This window comes from Gopherus evgoodei, chromosome 13 (genome assembly GCF_007399415.2).
Source record: "Gopherus evgoodei ecotype Sinaloan lineage chromosome 13, rGopEvg1_v1.p, whole genome shotgun sequence".
NCBI lineage: Eukaryota > Metazoa > Chordata > Testudines > Testudinidae > Gopherus > Gopherus evgoodei.
The window spans coordinates 550,532-565,818 of NC_044334.1; the positions used below are offsets into that span (position 1 = coordinate 550,532).

The window sequence follows — 15,287 nt, forward strand, 5'->3', positions numbered from 1 at the left end:
CAGATACTTGAAAGGGTGCCTTTAACTCGTTGGTCCGTACTTCCTTCACTGGGTTCCTTCGAAATGAAAGGCTTGTGTTAAGAGTGTAATCCCTCAGAGGAAGTTTGGCTGTGCAGGGGAGATGTGGGAGGCACTAAGACCCAGGAGGCTCCTGCCTGGTTAGCTGGAGCGGGGCAGGCTGTGCTTGTACAGAGGGAAGGAAGTCATTAGTGCAGGCTGAGCCGTGGAGTTTGGGGCTCTTGCTGGATTTCCCTAGCCGTATGGAACTTTGTCCTTGTGGCACTTTTGTGGGCAGAGTTGGGCACCCAGCCAAGGCTACTCCTTGCACTGCAGGGTCTGTGGGAGTGTGTTCTGCTGATACACCTTTGGAATGTACTTCGTGAAAATTGACTGAAGCAGAAATGCATCCCGGAGTTGGGAATTCTTCCAGGCTGCGTGTGAGGGAATCATTGGTTTGATCTTTGTTAGCAGAGTGGCTTGGATGGCAGCGGGGGTGTGTGTGTGCTAATTTCCTGCAGGAGAGAGAATTGCAGCTCCTACTTCACGAAGGCTCTTCCCTGAAGGAGAATCCCTATCCCAGGGACCCACAAGGCTGCAGTTCTCCCTGGAGAATGACTTGTTCAGGCAGTGGAGCCGCTGCTTCTGAGACTTCCTAATGGGCAAGGTTTTTATGGCATTTCCACCAGTTTTTCTTGAGCTAAATACCAAGAGACTCGAGACTTCCCCCCTTTTCTGGCTTTGTGATTTCCTTTTCCAGTGAATATGGCAAAGATTTAAAGGGGCAGGACGGAGGCAGCATGACTTGCAGCTGCAGCTTCCCTGCATCCACCACCAGCATCCAGCCAATATCTTGATGCTCAACATTTCTGCTTTACAAATATGATGAAATGGCAGCCCCGGAAGAAGGTGAGTGATGGTGAGGAGGTGGGATCAGCTGCCCAGTGTTGCCCCCCACAGATAAATCCTGGGAACATCCTGCGCCCCTCTCCTCTACAGGTGACCATGGTGAGAGTTGAGCAAACCCTTCCCCATCCCCTACAGGTAAATCCTGGGAGTAGAAGTGACCGGACCCTCTTCTCCTTTGTAGGTGACCTGGGAATTGAGCAGTTCCATGCCCTTGCTAGGGCAGCATATATCTTCTATTGCTGTTTTCACTATCACATTATTTTACAGTACCCAAAGTATGCTGGGTTCTGTGTGGGGCTAAGTTATCCTGCTAGGTTGTGACTGACAGCATTAGTGAGCACTAATTTTTCTTCGCTTCCTTTGTCATTTCTCAGCTCAGTTCCCTGCCCTGGCCCACGGGTAGGAGGCACAAAGAGGAGAAAGGTAGACTAGTAGCTTTGTAGTTCTGGTTCTGGCCTGGATGCAGCCTCCTTGTGCTGTAACCTGACACAATGTGCCAAAAGGGGCTTTGGAGGTGACGGTACTGGGGAGCAGAAATCTGATCCGGCATGTAGATTTGCAGTGGGCACTGAACCCCGGGGAGGGAAGCACAAGCTCATTACCACAAGGGGTGGGTGGATAATGCCTTTTTTATTCATTTCTGGCTCCAATCCTTCGGAGATGTGTAATCAGGTTTTGGAGGAAGGTAAAAGCCTCCAGAACCTATCATACCTCTTCCCACTGTTTCATTATGTTGGAAAAGGCGCTGAAATCATATTTGGAATGGCCTAGCCCTGAAGGGGTTAATGAGGCTTGCAGGCCCACAACAGCTTCTCTGGGGTCCCACTGGGGGGCGAGCAGAACATTCACACAGAAACAGGGATGGGATGGTCGCCAGGGTGCAAGAGGTGGAGCTGCCTCAGCCTGTGTGCATGTGCCTGTGTTGGTGCATAGGTCAGCTTTGTTATTTGCTCTGCTTCATGCTTAGAATGCATGCACAAATTGCTTTCCTCTTCCTCTAAGGCCTTGAGTGTGTGCTGACCAGTGTGCTTGTATGAGTGCTGCTCTGTGTGCATTTGCCACTGTGATTCCACCTCTGTGTGCCACAGTGATTGTGCCTTTGTGTGCGTCTGACTGTGTCTGGCGTATGGATCATAAATAGTAAATTTCTCTTTTCCATCTGTTTCCTAATATGGCTCCTGTGTTGGAAGCAGAGTCTACAAAGCTCGCTTAGTAGTTATGTAAAAATAAATTGCCATTGGCCACAGAAATAGTGTGTGAGATGAGGGAATGATCTCTCCAGGAGTGTGCTGTGAATGCAGTTAGCAAGTTGTCTGTGTTGTTGAGACTCATTTTTGCTAACTTGCCTGTATTGTGATAACTATGCAGTGACCCTAGTGGTTTGCCGCATAGCAGGACATTTTTTAAAAACACATTTGGCAGTTTGTTTTATTTACATTCTTTAAAGGAAAATCTAGCAAACCGAATGTGCTGTGCCCCTTTCCAGCAATGACCCTCTGCTTCTGGCAGTTGTGGGCTATTATATTTCTTTGGAAAAACCTGCTTGAACCAGCAGGACTGCCTCTCTTTATAGCATGATGTGTGATATTGTGTTTTACATCAGGGCAGAAATGGAAATCACATGTGAAATGCATGAGAGAGTCTCTTGCTTTGAGTGTTACTAGACACTGAAATGAATAGTGCTTCAGAATAGCCTGATTGGAGTTCATATTTGCACTGCAGCTCAGGGAAATGGGTTAGCTTCCTTATCTCTGACACCTCGTCTCTTCTCTCCATTCTGAAGCCCAGAGATGATGTTTTAATATTTCCAACCACTGCTGTCTCAGATTAAAAACTGTTACGTAGAAATAACTGAGGGAATGTAAGCTTGTTGGAGGCATCTGTCCATTTATCAAGCTTCCGTCTGCATCTTCCTCCGTCAAATTGCTTTTAAGATGTCTACAAACTGTACATTAATAAATATCTGTTTTTACTATTCCACCAAACATACAGTAAGTCCTGTGGTTATGGCTGTGCAAAGCCCTCTAGGCCATGCATACAGAAGTATTGACTGAACCACTGAAATATTATTCTTGGCAGCTGACTGGACTTTTGGACTCTAGAAGATTCTTTTTCAAGTGTCAAGATTCATTCCACCATATTGGCTCACCCTGGTAATGCTTAAATCACAATAACAGAAGCTATATTTATTCTCTGCGCTAATGTCTAGTTCATAATCCCACATTATGATACTTCAAGCAACAAAATCTGATTCTGTAGAACGTGTAGGAGATTTTTTAATTCAGCCTTGGATATCACATTTTATTAATCTGATTGAGTTGATAGTCTGAGTAAAAATAATTCCTTCTGCTGTGATGTGATGGAAACTATTTTCATATTATATTCAATTGTAGTACAATACCAATAAAAATCCTAGCAGAGATTTGGTTTATTTAGTCTCTGTTGCCAGAGTGCTCACATGAGCACAGCCAGGCTTTCTGCTGGCCTTGCCTTAATGCTTTTGTAGTGTTAGGATTATGTGCTTTATCGAGCAGTTTCAAGAAAATAAATCAGGCAAAACACTAACAGATGGCACAGTAGTACCACTCTTACTCAATAGATCAATATCATTTTAACAAAGCTAAGGAGAAGATACAGTAGCTAGCATTTCTGTAGCCTCCAGCTACATTTAGGTGTAGGTAAGTTCGGATAATGAAATGACTTGCCTGTCTCTCGCTTATTAAACAAATATTATGTTACAAAACCAGGAACTGCAAACATTTGTAAATGAGCAAACTGAGCATATTTCCTTAAATTTACCAAATCATTTATTAGATTTGCACTTACCCCCTTTGTGCCATGTTTTGTCTAGAGATTTTGAAGGGGTATATACTTTGCCCAGGCTGTGCTCTTTCCAGGGGTGGCTCTAGGGATTTTGCCGTCCCAAGCACGAAGCCGCGGGACCAGCGGACCCTCCGCAGGCAAGCTGCCAAAGGCAGCCTGCCTGCCGCCCTCGCAACACGGGGAGAGCGCCCCCTGCGGCTTGCTGCCCCAAGCACACACTTGGCGTGCGGGGGCCTGGAGCCGTCCCTGGCCTTTTCAGTTGCCTGGCTAAGTACCATAGGAGTGGTTTAACAGAGCATGCAATTTACCAGCTGCATTAGTGCATGGATAGTCCTGTAAATAGACTGAGGGTAAGCATCCTTTTTTCTGATCCTAAGGTGTAGCTATCACTTTGAATCCAGGCATTTTGCACACAGCAAATAAATATATAAAAAGGATTGAAGTAAGCTTCTGCTCATAGACTATTTGTATGTTCATAAAGTTAGAAAGATTCGAACTCCGTGTAATCAAGCAATTAATGGTAGATGTTTCAGGGTAAATAGTGTAAACAGAACTGCAATTAAGAATGGTAAGGAAGGGGACAGTGACTAGATCTATTCTGCCTTACTCAAGGATTATGTGAGGCATGGCATCCTGGGAATCTTGCACCATGTGCTGTCCTAGTGGTGTTGGTAAGTGGCTCATTTAGAAATCCCCCATGAAGAAGACAATCTATTTCCCATAGGCCCTCCTTATTACATCCCATCTAACAATTGTCACTGCTGGGCGCTTGCACTCTCTACTCCAAGCCCACCTGGTAGGCCAATAGTGCCATCCTAGAGACTTACAGCAGTCACCTGGAAGTGGGAAGGGGGTTATTTCTCCTGAAACTGTCTATCTTGTTCACAAAAATGGGTTTTTAAGAGAGAAGAAGCCATTGAAGGATTCACCAAGGGCAAGTCATGCCTGACTAACCTAATTGTCTTCTATGATGAGATAACTGGGTCTGTGGATGAGGGGAAAGCAGTGGATGTGTTATTCCTTGACTTTAGCAAAGCTTTTGATACGGTCTCCCACAGTATTCTTGCTGGCAAGTTAAAGAAGTATGGGCTGAATGAATGGACTATAAGGTGGATAGAAAGCTGGCTAGATCTGGCTCAAAGAATAGTGATCAATGGCTCATTGGCAGTCGGTATCAAGCAGAGTGCCCCAAGGGTCGGTCCCGGGGCTGGTTTTGTTCAATATCTTCATTAATGATCTGAAGGATTGTGTGGACTGCACCCTCAGCAAGTTTGCAGATGACACTAAACTGGGAGGAGTGGTAGATACGCTGGAGGATAGGGATAGGATACAAAGGGACCTGGACAAATTATAGCAGTGGTCCCCAACTTTTTCTGGGTAGTGGGCACCGGACGATGAGCCACCGAGGACCATGGCCAGCGGACAAGCATCCGCCAAAATGCTGCCGAGAAGTGGCAATGTCAAGAGGCATCGCCACCAAAATGCTGCCGAAAATCAGTGGCATTTTGGCAGCAACTCCTCTTGATAACGCCACTTTTTGGCGGATGCTTGTCTGCTGGCCAGTATGCAGGGGCACATAGATGCCCCTGCGGGTGCCATGGGGCCCGTGGGCACCGTGTTGGGGACCACTGAATTAGAGGATTAGGCCAAAAGAAATCTGATGAGGTTCAACAAGGACAAGTGCAGAGTCCTGCACTTAGGATGGAAGGATCCCTTGCACTGCCACAGACTAGGGACGGAATGGCTACGCAGCAGTTCTGCAGAAAAGGACCTAGGGGTTACAGCGGACGAGAAGCTGGATATGAGCCCTTGTTGCCAAGAAGGCTAATGGCATTTTGGGCTGTATAAGTAGGGGCATTGCCAACAGATCGAGGGATGAGTACTGTGTCCAGTTTTGGGCCCCACACTACAAGAAGGATGTGGAAAAATTGGAGAGTCCAACGGAAAGCAACAAAAATGATTGGGGGACAGGAGCACATGACTTATGAGGAGAGGCTGAGGGAACTGGGATTGTTTAGTCTGCAGAAGAGAAGAAGGAAGGGGGATTTGATAGCTGCTTTCAGCTACCTAAAAGAGGGTTCCGAAGAGGATGGATCTAGACTCTTCTCAGTTGTAGCAGATGACAGAACAAGGAGTAATGGTCTCAAGTTGCAGTGGGGGAGGTTTAGGTTGGATATTAGGAAACACTATTTCACTAGGAGGGTGGTGAAGCACTGGAATGGGTTACCTGGGGAATTGTTGGAATCTCCTTCCTTAGAGGTTTTTAAGGTCAGGCTTGACGAAGCCCTGGCTGGGATGATTTAGTTGGGAATTGGTCCTGCTTTGAGCAGGGGGTTGGACTAGATAACCTCCTGAGGTCCCTTCCAACCCTGATATTCTATGATTCTATGAATGAGCAGCTTCACAGACTGACACTGTAATTGGTGAGACCATCAACTTCTGTTGGTGAGAGAGACAAGCCTTTGAGCCTACGCAGAGCTTGTCTGGGAAACTTGTCTTCACATACAGCACTGCAGCTGCACCGGCACATATGCACTGCTGTCACACTTCAGTGAAGACGCTCTTATGCTGATGGGAGAGCTTCTCCTGTTGGCATAGTTAATACACCTTTCTGAGAGCTGGTAGCTACGTCAATGGGAGAAGCTTATTGTCTACGCCAGGGTTAGATGAGTGTTACTACATCACTCAGGGGTGTTGATTTTTCACACTCCTGAGTGAAGTAGTTATACTAATATAGGTCAGTAGTGTAGATCTCACCTCCGGGTGTCGCACGTAAATAGAAGATGAAATAGATAGCATAAGTATTAACACTTATTTCAGAGAATCATTCAAGGTGAAGTGGCCCATTTACAACCAGTCATAGGGAGGAAAGGAGGTGGGAGGAATAGCATCTGGGGGGGATTATCAGTGGGTTGTAGATTTTTGTAGTAAACCATAAATTGGGTGTGTCCATTCAGTGGGCCACTGGACCTTGAATGGGCCCTTGAAATATATGTGTTAACTACTTATGCTAAACTGTGTGTTCCACCTTGTATTTAGCTGTGACATTCTGAGTACATTTCCTAGACCTGAAGAAAAGCTCTGTGTAAGCTCGAAAACTTGTCTCTTGTTTGTGATGGAGGGACTACTATGATAAATGTAATAAGTGTCAGAGGCTGCTGAATACATAAGAATATAACATAAAAACGGCCATATTGAGTCAGACTAAAGGTCCATCTAGCTCAGTATCCTGTCTTCCGACAGTGGCCAGTGCCAGGTGCCCTAGAGGGAATGAACAGGTAATCATCAGGTGATCCATTCCCTGTCGCTCATTCTCAGTTTCTGGCAAACAGAGACTTTACAGCGCTGCAACTTTCTCACTCAGGGGTGTGAAAAAAACACCCCCCGAGTGCTGCAAGATACAGCACTGTAAAGCGCCAGTGTAAACAGTGCTGCAGTGCTGGGAGCACAGCTCCCAGCGCTACAGGCTAATCCCCATGAGGAGGTGGAGTATGTGCAGCGCTGGGAGAGCTCTCTCCCAGCACAGGCGCTGCGATCACACACTCACACTTCAAAGCACTGCCGTGGCAGTGCTTTGAAGTTTCGAGTGTAGCCAACCCTAGGACAGCATCCCTGCCCATCCTGGCAAATACAGTATAAGAAATGCACCCAGCAGCTTCATTTATGTCTGTTAATCACTGACTGGCCATGTCAGATATAGCTCCTATGGAGGATTCATTAAATCATTAATAAGAATGTATGACTGAGTGGCAAAACTTCTCTGTTATTGATGTGCTAAAATCATGTATGTTCACTAAGTGCTAGTGTCCGATACCTCTGACACTGATAAGGCTTGTTCATATAGCTTTGATACCAAACTCACCTGTACATAGATACTTCAACCTTTCTGTAGGAAAGAAGAAAATCTTCTCCCAGTTGATTCAGGCATATCTTACCGTATTGTGCATTATTTTGCTTTCACCATAAGCATTATCATTTTAACCAAGTCTGGACCGATTGTAGAACGCTTTCTTTGAATGTTCTGTAAAGAGTTTTAAGACGTATGACAGTTTATAACAGATTTCCTACCTTCTAAAATACTGTTTTCAGTTTAAAAATGTAGTACTTGAGGAGGAAAGGCAAAGCTCTTTCTGGGTTTCCCCTTACACCAATGTCAATGGTCGGCAGTTCAAGTGTTAGCCCTCTTCTGTGCAGAGTGCCACTTGTTGTGGGGTATGAACATCCCTCTTGGCTAGGTTGAGAGCACTCTACTTATTCCCTGTGGCTCTGAGTTAAGGAATTGAGCCCAGGTGAAAGGTGAATGCATTCTACAGGAAATCTCTACCGAGTCTAATCAAACAATGAGATCTTTCAGTGACCTTTTTTTTTTAATTTACCAGTAATCATGCTTCTGTGGCATATTGCTTAGAAACATTGCAGGGGAAACATCTTGAATGCTATCTACACCACTTGTGAAATGTCACCCGCTGAGGAATTCCCCTTTTCTGTAGCAAACTGGGTAGACTGATTCCCTTGCAAGAAGAAAATGTGTTTGTAAAAATCTAACCTTTGCCCTCCATGTTGTTTGTAGAACTGAAAGGTGTTTCCTAGCTTATGAGAGATTCCTAGCTAGGATGAACAGGAACTCAATGAAATGATCATTTCTCCAGAGCAACAGGAAGATTAATTGGCCCTTGGGCTACTTTAAAGGCAAGTTAGTTTTGTCTGGGCTTTTGATTTGCCAAACTAGAGCATCTCTGGCAAAATTCTGTTCAGATCGGGTGAAAACAATCCAGACAGACTGAGTAATGACAGAAGGCATATAACTAACATTGTGGCTAAGATACGAACTTTATCTGTATTTCGAGGCAGTTCTGGTACCTATCAGAAATAGGTCAGAATAATTAATTTGACTAGAAATTCCTATATTCAATATTTAGAAGGTGTATTTAATGGCTCTGAAGAGCATTTACAAATCTGAGTCTGATTTTTAATCTACTTTAATTAAAAGAAATTAAAAGGAGTCAGTGTTGTTGGACAGTTAAACGTTTTCCTTTTATGGGTATTGTGAATCTTTGCTTTGGAAATGACATCCTACCTGAAAGCACAACTCTGTCTAGGCCAGGGGTCTCACACTCAAATGACCACGAGGGCCACACAAGGGCTAGTGCATTGACCCAAAGCCGGCATCACTAACACACACCCCTCACTGCCTCTAGCCCCGCCCCCACTCCACCCCTTCCATTAGACCCCGCTTCTTCCCACCCCTTCCCTGCCCCATTCCAACCCCTTCCCCAAAGCCCCCACCCCAGTGCTGCCCCAGGGGGTGGTGGGGGCTCAGGGCAGGGAGTTGGTGTGTGGGGTACAAGAGGGTGAGAGGTGCGGCACAGGGTCGGCGTACAGGATGCATCAGGGGGCTCAGGGCAGGGAGTTGAGGTGCAGAAGGGGTTCAGGGTGTGAGCTCCAGCCCAGTGCCGCTTACCTAGAGCGGCTCCGAGGTGGCAGCAGCGCGCACTGGGGCCAGGGCAGGCTCCTTGCCTGCCTGCCCTGGCCCCTGGCCCTGCGCTGCTCTGTTCCAGGAAGCAGCTGGAACTGTGTCCCTGCACACCCTGGGGGAGGGGGAGGGGCTCAGAATTCTGTGTGTCTGCTGCTCTTGCCGCTCCTCCAGATACCTCCCACGAAGCTCCCATTAGCCACAGTTCCCTATTCGCAGCCAATGGGAGCTGCGGGGGGCGGTGCCTGGAAGGAGGCAACGCAGGAGCCTTCTGCCTCCTTCCCCCTCCCGCCCTGGACCGAAGGGGCGTGCTGTCAGCTGCTTCAGAGAGCAGCGCGGGGCTTGCAGCGCGGGGCAATCCCACGGGTAGGCAGAGGGGTGGGGGGGGGCACGGGGAGCTTGGCGGGCCACACGCAAGAGCCCCGCAGGCTGCATGTTTGAGACCCCTGGTCTAGGCTGTTAATATATTGGCCAGCAAATGTGATAGGACAGCACTGCTTTTTCTGCGTTCCTCCACCAGAGACCTGGAATGGAGAAGCTGCCCCCAGATCTGATGGCAAATCTAATGAGAAATATGGGTGGTTCAATTGACTGATGCAGCAGTTCAGGGGACTTCAGTTTTAATAACCGTTACTTTGAAGATGCTCATGATGAACTTTACATACCTAATTCCCTGAGATTTAAGTGAAGCAGCTTTGTTGTTCAGTATCACATACGTAGATTAAAGATATGAAAAATTATGTGCACTTGGTTAGGTCTGTGGAATCCATGCTACTGCTGTTGTTGAATGTTTTGGGCACAGAGTGTAAACTTGCAATGCTTAACATCAAAGTAATATATGGAATAGACTAGAACGCTTATCAGTGCTAAGATCTCTTCATAGTGTCCAATGCAGGAAAAGAAGGACAAAGAACATAAAGTCAGGTAAGGTATTATAGTAATTGTAGGCTACTTGGAAACTTTAAAAGACTCTAGTTCAAAACTTCTGGTAATTGACTCATGAAGCACCTGTGAGATTCAAGTGTTCTGGAATTCATTTTCTTACCTTAGAAGTCCTGTATGTGAAAGCAGATGTGCTTTTTGAAGGGAGGACACTATACTGCTTGTAGAGAGTGAGATGATAATTATATACCTGAGGTAGTCCAAATAGATTAGAAGAAGAAATGACCAAATAATGCAAGCCCTATTGTAATGTGACACATCATAATGTAATTGCATTTATTTTCAGAGAGACTTACAGGCTTTCATTTTAAATTAGTCTTCTTCATTTCAGAGGCTCTTTTCTGAGCGGTTTTCCTGATCAGTTATCCAGTCCATTGTTGTCTGCTAGGAAGAAACATATCCATGATTATATATGGAGGATGGGAAAGAGAGTAAGAGAGAGCCTTACTATTCTTCTTCGAGGCGTGTTCCTGTGGGTGCTCCACTTCTAGTGATGGTGCGTTCCTGTACTTTGATTGGAGAATTTCAGCAGCAATACCTGTGTGGGTTGCACATGCACTGTCTCCATTGCATGGTGCCATCAATGCCTCATCCGACACGTGCAATTCAACCCCCCTTAGTTCCTTCTCAACTGTCTTTGGCCTAAGACAGAGCTCCCAGCAGTCTTAAAACCATTAGTTTATTTAGTGTTTAAAAAATAGTCTGTTAGAGTAGTTTTTGCATACTACTTAAATTACTTACCCTTTTTCTTCCCCGTGTACTGTTAAAAAATTTGTTTTTCTTCATTCATTTTTCTTACCCCTGAGAATAGTTAGTTTTCATCCTCAGGGTGAACCACCATTGTTCGAAGTGGTGCCCGGTCACTGGGCTTCAGGCGCTACCTTTCATTCCAGGAGGCAATCCCAGTATTGGACGGTCACTCTGAGTGCATCCGCTGCTTGGGCTCTTAAAGACTCGCGCCAGGAGGGACAGAAACCTGCTTCTTAACCTTATCCTTATGGAGAAGTCTCTGTGACTGGTATCCAGTCTAAACCAGCAGACACCCCCTCTGGACAACGATTTCCAGAGACTTCTCCCTCTTCACAAAGAGAGGCTCATTCTTCCAAAAAGGCTATGAGGAAAAGAGCTGCAACTTCTCATCCCAAAGAGCTGCCAAAAAAGGAATGATTCCCAATTTGTTCTCTATCTTTGGTACTGACAGCACTGCGGCTGAGTATGTACGAGGCATGAGGATCATCTGGCACTACCCACACTGTAGTATCTGCCAACCCCGAGTGAGCAGGCTCGGAGTTGAGAGGCAAGCAAAAGCCTGTCTCGTCCATCGCATTACCAATAGAACCACCTAATGACACAACACTGAGACACTCACCACAGGCTATGCTGCCACCACCTGCTCCAGCCCATATATCAACACCGACAGTTGCAACTACAATGGAACCATTGGCACCGTGCCACTTTGGTGCGGGAACCATCAGCACCACTCCACTGTAGCACTGGAACCATCGATACTGCGCCACTTCCTACAGCATAAAGCCTTAATGATATCACGGATGCCAGAATCCCTACTCTTTGGCACTGTGTCCCTGGTATGCATGGTACCAGACCATCCTTCTTCATTGCTGGCTCCTTCGTTTTCCAGTGTGGAGGAAGATAATGAGAAGGGGTGTGTTTTCTCACCATACCACTGTTCTCCCATCTGACCAATGGAAACCCTAGGACTCATGCGATCAAGACCTTATCAAAGACATGACATGCAGCCATGGTACAGTCACCCGTGGATGCCTTCACCTATACCTTTCCCCACACAGTGGCCTTATTGGAACCCCTGGGCTGTATATAGGAGGCAATACAGCAGGCCCCCCCGTCCATACAGGGAAGGGATTAGATCACCACCACCACCTCAGACCTCCTGAGAAGACCTTTGAAGAACTGGAGGAGACCCTGGAACAGGACACTAAACCACTTGCCAAAAATTCTTCCTTTTCCCCTGACGAGGCCATGATGCGTCCACCACGCACAGCCATGGATGACTTCAAACAATTTCAGGAGCTCTTCAAAAGAGTGGCAGACTGCCTAGAGATTCCTCTGAAGGAAGTCCCAGAATCCCAACATAAGCTGCTAGACAGTCTGTAAACCTCCTTGGCTTCAAAAATAGCACTCCCAATAAACGGTATGCTCATGGAACCAGCCAAAAACATATGGCAGCCCCCAGCAACGATACCACCCACCTGCAAGAGGGCCGATTAAAAAGTATTCAAATGGACTCCCACCCCATACCGAACGTGGTCAACCAGTGCAGTAGACAGCATCCATATAGATCCACTCCATATGACAAAGAATGGAAACAGCTGGACTTTGTTGGCTGCAAGGCCTATTCATCAGGAATTCTGCAGTTTAATCCCTCCCCATCCCTTTTCAGGGACCTCTCTCATGGTCACCTTCTACAGCAAGAAGTAAACCACCTTCTACATCTGGGTTCCATGGAACAGGTACAACACAGAGAGTAGGGGTTTACTCCTCTAATTCTTGACCCTGAAAAAACACAGAGGACAGAGATCTAGTCTAGATCTCAGAAAGCTCAACAAATTTGTAAGGGTCCAATGGTTCAGGATGGTCACACTAGCAATAATACCAGCCCTGGAACAAGGGGACTAGTTCTCAGCCCTCAATCTCCAAGATGTCTATTTCCACATAACCATATATCCCACTCACAAGAGATTTCTCAGATTTACTCTGGAAACAGTTCATTACCAATACAAGGTCTTGCCTTTTGATCTCTTGACAACACTGTGAGCTTTCTCCAAAATCCATGCTGTTGTAGCAGCGCACTTTTGCAAACAAGGAGTAATAATATTCCCCTATCTGGACGATGGTTTACTAACAGCTTCCACTCAGGCAGACACTTTCGACATTACTCACAGAACACTTGCCCTCTTTCTGAGACTAGGTTTACAGATAAACGTACAAAAATCAACTCTAAACCTGTACAGAAGTTGAACTTCGTTGGGGCCCATCTTGACTCCCTGGAAGCCAAAGCATTATTACCAATGAACAGTTTTATTACCATGACTAATCTCATCTCTTCAGTACTGAACAGTCCATGTGTATCAGCATGAACCTGCCTCCAGTTGTTAGGCCATATGGCGGCAATCACATTTGTGGTATGACATGCATGTCTTCATATGTGCTGCCTTCAAGGCTGGTTAAGAACCATCTACATACTACACAAACACAGCCTAACAAGGTTGACCAAAGTCAAGGAGACCCTGCATTGGTGGACACAACCCAACAACGTGTGTGTGGGTGTTCCTTCCATTCAGAATCCATTCTTAATAATACTCACAACTGATGCCTTCTTGATAGGCTGAGGAGACCATCTGCAGCACCACACAATTCAGGGAAGGTGGTCTACCCCTAAGACATTGCTACACATAAATCTCTTAGAACTCCACACAGTTCACAACACATGCTTCCACTTCCTACTCTTGATAAGGAACGAGAATATATAAATAACTGACAACATTGCCTGCATGTTTTATATAAATTGACAGAGAGGAGCCCAATCACATTCCTTATGCACTGAAGCCCAGAAACTATGGAACTGGTGTATCCACAGAATATCAGCATCGCAGCCTTGTACTTCCAGGCTGTCAAAATACTATAGAGGACACACTGAGCAGAGAATTTTCTCAGGATCATGAATGGGAACTAAACAACACGATCCTACAGAACATATTCCAACAATGGGGCCAACCATCCATCAACCTCTTTGCAACATCCCAGGACTGCAAATGCCCATGATTCAGTTCGAGACAAGGTTTAGAGCCTCAATTTCCAGGGGATGCCTTCCTCTTCAAATGGGAAGAGGCCCTCTTATATGCTTTCCTCCTGATCCCCTTGTTATTGAGAGTAATGTACAAAATACATACTAACAAGGCCAAGATCATATTGATAACCAAACGTGACCCAGAGAGACTTGGTACCCTTACCTATTGCGGATAGCAGTATGCACACCACACACTTTTTCACTCCTGCCAGACCTCCTATCACAAGACACCAGACGGGTTCACCACCCTAACCTGGAGAGACTTCACCTGAAAGCATGGCTGTGACATGGTTCCATCACGACAAATTAGACTGGAACAGATTATAGACAGTCAACCATGCGCAATACTTACCTTGAGAAATGGAAGAGTTTCTACCTGTGGTGCCAGAACAAACAAATTAGTGCCTTTTTTGCACCTATGCACTTGATATTGGACTCTGTCTTGGAAATGAAAAAAGTCTGGGCTCACCATTGGTTAGATCAAAGCACATCTCAAGGCTATTCCTGCCTTCCACCAGAAGATCGACGGGACATCGCTATTTGCCCATCCAGTCTTCAAACGTTTCCTTATGGGTTGATGGGTTGGACCCCCTGTCTGGGGTGCCACTTGATGTGCTGGGTTCCCACTGAGCCCGCCTGTCCCACCAGCCTGGGTTCTCTTTACTCTGTGCTGCCGTGACAGGCTGTCAAGCCCTCTTCCAGCATACACTCAGGTAGGGACATACCCAGGTGTAGAATCACACAGAGTCTGCATTCAGATCTGTGTGGGAGGACTCATCTTGGGGATTGCCCAGCACTCAAGTGCATACACCCTCTGGAGTGTAAACCCCAAACTATGTTGTCTTGCATTGTACACAGTGTAAGCATATGAAATTCACCCCCTCCCTCAATGTGGAGGAAGAGATGCACAGCTTTTGCCCCTCTCCCCCCAGTTATGAATCGCACAAACTGGGTTTTAGAATAAACAAAAAACAAGTTTAACAACTACAAAAGGTCAATTTTAAACGATTATTTTGACTAGCAAACATAACAAACCAGATAACGGAGCAAATAAAACAAAACACACAAACTAAGCTTGATACACTAAAGAATACTAGCTACAAATAATAATTTCTCATCCTAAATGTTGTTTTAAGCAGGTTGCGGAATTTCTTGAAGGTTAACTGCACTGTGTTCAGTTTAAAACTCCAGGTATATCCTTCACTGGCCAAACAGTATTTCCAGCCCGGGCTCAGCCTCTGCCTCACCTAGCTTAGTTCCTTTGTTTCTTCTGGTGTTTTCTTAGGCAGGGAAGCAGTGGAGAAGAGCCTAGATTAA

General features: G+C 46.0%; 1 protein-coding gene across 1 annotated transcript in view; it reads left to right on the top strand.

Moving 5' to 3' along the window:
• The first annotated feature begins 227 nt into the window (after positions 1-227).
• Positions 228-15,287, top strand: part of TTC28 (tetratricopeptide repeat domain 28) — a 316,685-nt gene continuing 301,625 nt past the window's right edge. Inside the window, exon 1 of the mRNA XM_030582635.1 lies at positions 228-906. Within this exon, the coding sequence (XP_030438495.1) occupies positions 880-906 (27 nt within the window). The 5' untranslated portion in view covers positions 228-879. The remainder of the gene's footprint in view (positions 907-15,287) is intronic.